Source organism: Notothenia coriiceps, unplaced genomic scaffold, assembly GCF_000735185.1.
Source record: "Notothenia coriiceps isolate Sejong01 unplaced genomic scaffold, NC01 NC01_scaffold00007944, whole genome shotgun sequence".
Classification (NCBI taxonomy): Eukaryota; Metazoa; Chordata; class Actinopteri; order Perciformes; family Nototheniidae; genus Notothenia; species Notothenia coriiceps.
This window is the reverse complement of record NW_011340645.1, coordinates 1-6,364: the sequence shown is the minus strand read 5'-3', so window position 1 is coordinate 6,364 and position 6,364 is coordinate 1. Positions and strand designations below refer to the sequence as shown.

General features: G+C 41.6%; 2 protein-coding genes across 2 annotated transcripts; both read right to left on the bottom strand.

Moving 5' to 3' along the window:
* Positions 1-11: 11 nt before the first annotated feature.
* On the bottom strand, positions 12-1,568 carry LOC104944342 (AP-4 complex subunit beta-1-like). Its single transcript, XM_010769866.1, has 2 exons — positions 1,243-1,568; positions 12-210 (listed from the first exon to the last, which is right to left on the bottom strand). Exons 1-2 carry the CDS (start codon positions 1,390-1,392, stop codon positions 76-78), a joined length of 285 nt encoding a protein of 94 aa, XP_010768168.1. The 5' UTR covers positions 1,393-1,568; the 3' UTR covers positions 12-75.
* Positions 1,564-6,068, bottom strand: LOC104944343 (mesothelin-like protein; the record flags this gene model as incomplete). Its single annotated transcript, XM_010769867.1, has 9 exons — positions 1,564-1,720; positions 2,052-2,210; positions 3,003-3,193; positions 3,270-3,399; positions 3,775-3,865; positions 4,073-4,263; positions 5,279-5,408; positions 5,505-5,590; positions 5,939-6,068. Coding segments are annotated over 9 exons (1,249 nt in total), but the record flags the coding sequence as incomplete, so codon positions are not given.
* Positions 6,069-6,364: the final 296 nt, after the last annotated feature.

Genomic DNA, 6,364 nt, shown 5'->3' with positions numbered 1-6,364 from the left:
CGTGTCTCTCGCTTGCATCTTACGGAGGCGGAGCTAAGACGCAAGGAAGGGACGCGAGTGAGGGAAAGGAGGAGGTCAAATATTCAATTGAGACGAGCCTTGAGTCATCACCTGCATCTTCCTCTGCTTGATGTAGGCTGGCTCTGCGTAGCCACAGAAGAAACGCTTGTAGTGCGCCCCCATCAGGCCAGGCAGAGACCGCAGCAGCAGCTAGAGGAAGAACAACACACCTTTTAATTTTCCACATGTACACACGTCCCCCTTACAGGAGATCACCACTGCAGACAGACTAATTATAAGGTGATGTACGCTTCCTTATACAGCACATTTCAACACAAGGTGATTCAAAGTGCTTTACAAAACACATTAAAAGCATTAGGATTAGATTTGAAAACAGTCGCAAAAAGGCCAAGAATTGTAATTAAGCTAAAATAGAACAGTTTCAGTACAGTGTAAGATATGAATAGTTATTTAATGTAATAAAAGACAGCAGTAAAAGAAAAACATTTAATTAATTTAATAATTAATTGGGACACAGTTCATGAAACACTAATAAAAAATACTAATACTCAATACAAGTTAAGGTCCTGAATTCAACATGTTGCCTAACTAAAAGTATTAAAATGAAGAAATACTTAGTAATTAGAAAAGTACTGATACTGCACAATGGTCCATCTTAGCATTATTAGCATTAGCATTAGCCCAGCGCACCAACGCAGAGAGACTAACTTATGGCAATACAAAAGAAAACATGGGAGCGGTGGAGATGAGGAGGTGTCGGCGTTCTGGCGATTTACTCGGAAGGCTTCAGTAGAAGCTGCTGGGAGTCCCAGCAGCTTCTACTGAAGCCAGTCCCCAACTCCGGGGACTTCGGCTGGCAGTATACGCCGTGAAGTGGTTTGCGGCCTGCCAGTAAACCCAAAGCAGAAGAAGAAGAAGTGACGTCAGCGGCTCATTTGCGTAATCTTTCCACAGCGACTTATTCCGGTGTGAACGCGATCTGTACTTAGTGCTCTGGGGTAAAAAGTGCCGGCACTAAGTACGGCAAAGTACTTGGTGTGAACGCGGCTAATTACTACTTTTACTTTTGGTACTTTAACTATATTTTGATGATAACACTTTTCTACTTTTACTTGAGTAACATTTTGAATGCAGGACTTTTACTTGGAACAGAGTATTCCTACACTCTGGTACTTCTACTTTAACTTGTGTACAGGATCTGAGTACTTCTCCCCCACTAACCTGTATGTGGCACAGGGTGGTGAGCCTCATCTCTCTGGAGGGGCTTCCGCAGGCAGTCAGCAGGGGGGCCCGCACTCGCTCCAGGGCCGCCAGCCCGACAGCAGGCAGGGCCGAGCAGAGCCCCAGGAAGAGGCTGAGGGTGGCGGCCATGGTGGGGGGGTGGGGGCTGACCAGCGAGGCGTCCAGCAGGGACAGGATGTCAAACAGCTCGTCCTCGGTCTGAGGCCGGTAACGCTGCAGGACCCTCAGGACCTCACACTGACCCCAGACGTCACACTCCTTCAACCTGGGAACGGGAACACACACACACACACACACACACACACACACACGACCCTTACTTGAGGCTTTGTGAGGAAATGTTCTGCAGGACGTCGACGTCGAGGAAGCAGAGGTTGGTTCCTCCGAGGCTGTTGAGCTCCGTGCTGCCCAGACTGTTCCCCTCAGTACTCAGATACTTAGAGACGATGGCCTTCGCCTGGTGACAACAGGAAACACTCATTCATCAGGACACACAAGCACATATTTGTACACATACAGTAGCAGTCAAAAGTTTGGACACACCTTCTCATTCGAAGGTTTTTATTTATTTTATTAATAATTTACCATTCCAGGTGACTACATCATGAAGATTGGCTAATGGTTACACAAGCCAAAAAAAATCGTTATGACATCATAAAGTGGACAAAATCTGATCAGCTCATTTTCAGACAGGTTTTTATAGAAATGGATCAGGAGAAAAAGAGAAAGAATCTTTTTTCCTGAAACCTTTTGCATAATAGGTCCCCTTTAATTAATTGTCTGCTCACCAGGCTCGAGTCCCAGTCCCCATTGTCCGAGTCCATCAGAGAGGAGAGAGTGTCGATCTGAGTGATGGTCCACATGTCGATGTTTTCAACTGTGGCAACGCGGGACGCCGGGCCCAAGAGCTGGACCTGATCTTCTGGGATGTCAGAGCTGGAGTACGCCTTCAAATATGTGAGAATAAGAGTCAGTTAGTCTGTTTAAAGTTCTCTGTGGAGATGTATCTGTAAATGAACAGAGGGAAAGTGAAGATGAGACACTTATGAGAGGATGAGTCACTCAAAGAGTTTAAATGCAGATATATTCTTGAAAACGGAATCAGACTTTGAGGGTGGGAGAAGCTAAGATAATGTCCCAAATAATTTAAAGGAAAATCCTGTGTAGCATTATCAAAGTGTCTTGTATCCATAAACAGACTTATGGAAACATAAGGACAAATATGTTTTACATTATTCCTATTCCATTTCCATATGGTACAAGAATAAGTGAACGCTTGCACACTCTTAAACATATTGCTCTATGTTTGTTAAAAAACAACACCTTTGACAGACCACCAAACCAAAGAAGCAAATAACACAGAATATTTAAGAATGATTCAGTAATAACAATTCAGGACAAACACAAAACTAAAGAGACGTCCATAGAACTGATTATATATATTAAAGAAATACTGAATGTGCACAAAACAAGTGATATTCATTAAGATAAATGTGGATAGGCCATCAAGCGTCCTAGATTAGATTGACTTTCACTGTGTGTAAATGTTTGCCGCTCACGTAGATAACATTTTTGACTTGCAAATAAAGTTTTCTGGTACGTATAGGGAGGGAAGAAGTATATACAATTTATACAGATTTTAGGTATATAACTCCTTTAATGAAATGGACTTAAACAGCAGCAACAAGCCTGACCTCTTATTGATCAGACATTTACCAATACATGTTTCCGTGACTCACCTCGTGCAGCTTGCTGAGAACGATCTTGAGGTAATCCTCGTCGTCCACCTTGTCCGTGATGCCGTCCAGATTGTTTTTAACGGTGGAGGCGCTGAGGCAGCAGTTAAACTGAGTGATGTCGTCATAGTCGAAGGGGAACGTCTCATCGCTGATGATCACCTGATTGATCTCTCCTACAGTGCACTCAGCGGCTTGAACACAGGAAGATGAATGTTTAATACGGTGAATTCCTGAAGAGATGATAGCGGATAAAGGAGGGAGACTCACCGACAGATCGCTTTGATTTGTTCTTAATGGACTTTCTTATTTCTTTCTTCAGACTCTTCCTCTTCTTTCTGCTCACTCCGTTGCTTTTAAGAACCGTCAGGAAGTACTTTAAGAACGTCCGCTTTGTTTTCTGCTCGCAGGAACAAAACAAAACACAAAATGAAACTCAAGAAAATCTCAATCCATCACCAAGCAGGCGACATAATGGCACGATGTACTGTCAATAAATGACAATGCCTTATATGGTGTTTCCTCTTCGCACATATCAAACTTATTATACTATATATTCCTTTGTTTGCAAACGGCTTTAAAATTCTTCTTTACCACATTTCTTTCCCCTTATAGGAGCTGTAATGTATTTCAATCCTCTGTTTATAACTGTATATCCATGTTTTCCTCTGTGAAGCACTTTGCTACTCAAATCAAATCTTAGTTACTTTCTCACTTACTAATGGAATCACAATTTGTTCTTCGATGTGCATTAATCCACGTGTTTGTTACTCACTTTATTAAAGTGATCGTAGAAGCTGGAAGTCAGATACAGCGGTAACATCTCGAGGTCCTTCAGAGTCTGTAATGTCCATGTCGATGCAGCTCTGGTTAAAAATAAAGACATGTATTTTTATCAAACTGAAATTCAAACTTATATATTTTGCTTTCTTTAAATGTTTTATCTGTTTTGACCTTCTTCTTTTTTAAAGAAACAGCGAAAATGTTATTGTTGCTTGTAAGAAATAAAAAAGGTTTTCTAACAAGTTAACAAAATACTTCTTGATAATAAATGTATTTTATTGTTGACGTACCCGTACTGAGTCTTCCCGCCCTGCAGCAGAGTTTCAACAGCGGCCGCCTGAGCGTCTGTGAGGTCCGGACAGTTGTTGAGTTTCTCCAGGATGGACGGGTCAGAGTTCTCGATGTACGACCCGTCCAGAACGCAGCACATGTTCCCCAGCACCGACACATTGTCCTCCGTCAGACTCGTGTTGGTTATACCCTGAGAAGACAGAAGGATTAGAAACAGACATTAAGCACAGACTGGAATACGGTTAGCTTTTCATTCAGGCTGACATTAATGTACAGTTTAAATCCGGGGTTCGTTGTGGTAGCAGATTATATTTAATATCATAAAAAGAGTCTTAATAGAGCACATTTTGAATTTCGCTCACATCTTTACTTTGGAGTCCTGAACTCATTTGATCTCATTTGATTTGCCTTTATTGGAAAGATATAGGGATGGAAACGGAGTAAAGATAGAGAAAGGTTTAACATGCAACAAAGGTCCTACAGCTGAAATCAAAACAAGGACATTGCGGTAAAGTTAAATACTAACCATTCAGCTAAAGTAAAAGTAAAAATAAAAGTTTACAGAGATAGGAAAGGTCAGTACAAACACATGTTTGCACGGGAAAAAGTGTCCTGGACAATGATTTTATTAAAAAATATTAAGTGAATTGCTATTATTTGACACAATGACTGTATTGTACATGTAATGCATTCACACTGACAGCCAACAAGAATCAAAACTACATTGGCATCCTGATAGGTATTTCATTTGAACCTTTATATCGTCACTTAACCTTAATCTCCCTCCAATAAATTGATTCTGTTGTTTCAACACTTTTGAATGTCTAGCAGCGTCCACACAGCAGCGTGCGTTGAAGCTTGCCGGTGAGCTTGTCTGAAACTCGACCAACAACCAATCACATGAATCTCTCGCACCGGACACACAAGCAGCGGTTTGATTGGCTAGAGCTTGTACTGGCATATGATTTAATTGGCTGACGCTTTCGCCGAAGCTTCAAAAGTTGAACATTGCTCAACTTTTGAAGCGAGCAAAGCGAAGCGACGGAACCACAATGCAGTTCGGCAAAGCGTGACGTCACCCCATTCAAAGTGAAGCGTTGAAGCTAAGAGAGACAGTTTAACTTTTGTTCAATAAGTTCTTTTAGTGTTGAACTTCGGGAACTTAAAGTGGACATTTTATGTGATTTGTTTGTTCGTGGACTCACCAGGCAGCTCCTCGCGTTAACAAACAGAGCGCTGCGTTTGTAGCTGAGGTCGGAGGAGAAGACGGAGAAGTCTGCGTCTGAAAGCTGATCGAAATACGACCTGCACATGGCCTCTGGCACCAGAGAGTAACTGCACACAGACAGAGAGTCGGTCAATAACACACATTGCTCTGAAGATCTGTGGAATCAAGAGAAAATCTGTTTTTCAACCTAAATCCAGACTCACTCGTAGTACATCAGCATATCAGGAGGAAACAGCTCGAAGGTGGTGGCGTCGGAGTCGTTTTTGATGTAGTTGTACATGCAGGTCAACTGTTGGTGAGCAGAATAAACCTTTGCATTAATTGGGATACATCTCCTACATAGTTGCACGCTGCTTTGATTTGTAAATGTTAAGGTGAAAGTAAAAAAAAAAAGACATAAAGGAGAAGTAACAGCCTTAAAAATGGTTGAGAAATAACTACTTATTTTTCTAAATAAATAAGAATCTGAAACATATCTTAAAGTCACTCAAAGACTTTAATTTAAGTACATTTCAAATCACTACCTTTCGCCAAATGAAGTTACCACACACACACACACACACACACACACACACACACACACACACACACACACACACACACACACACACACTCTCTCTCTCTCTCTCTCTCTCACCTGAGTCTCCACCAGTGTGACCTTTCTCTTTCCTTTCCTCCGACAGGCTTTGATCAGCTTCTTGATCTGCACCTTCTTAAAAGTCCTCACTCCGGTGCACGTGAAGCCTTGCAGCACAGAGGACGACAAGCTACACAGACATAAAAACACACACACGTTATTCTCGATATACACTATACACAATTATACATACACGGTATACACTATTACTGAGGCCAAGATTAAGATATTATCTGTTCGTGGGAAAAAAACTATTTTGCTATTAATGTTATTCATCTGTATTTTCATTTGTTGTGTGTTTTTGTCTCTTTTTTGGCAAATGAATTACCGTACATATATTTGTGTGTGGGGTGATGGGAAAAGGGGGCCAAAGCAGAAGGAACAGACATGATACGTCTGTTCTGATAAGGGCACCTGATTATTCAC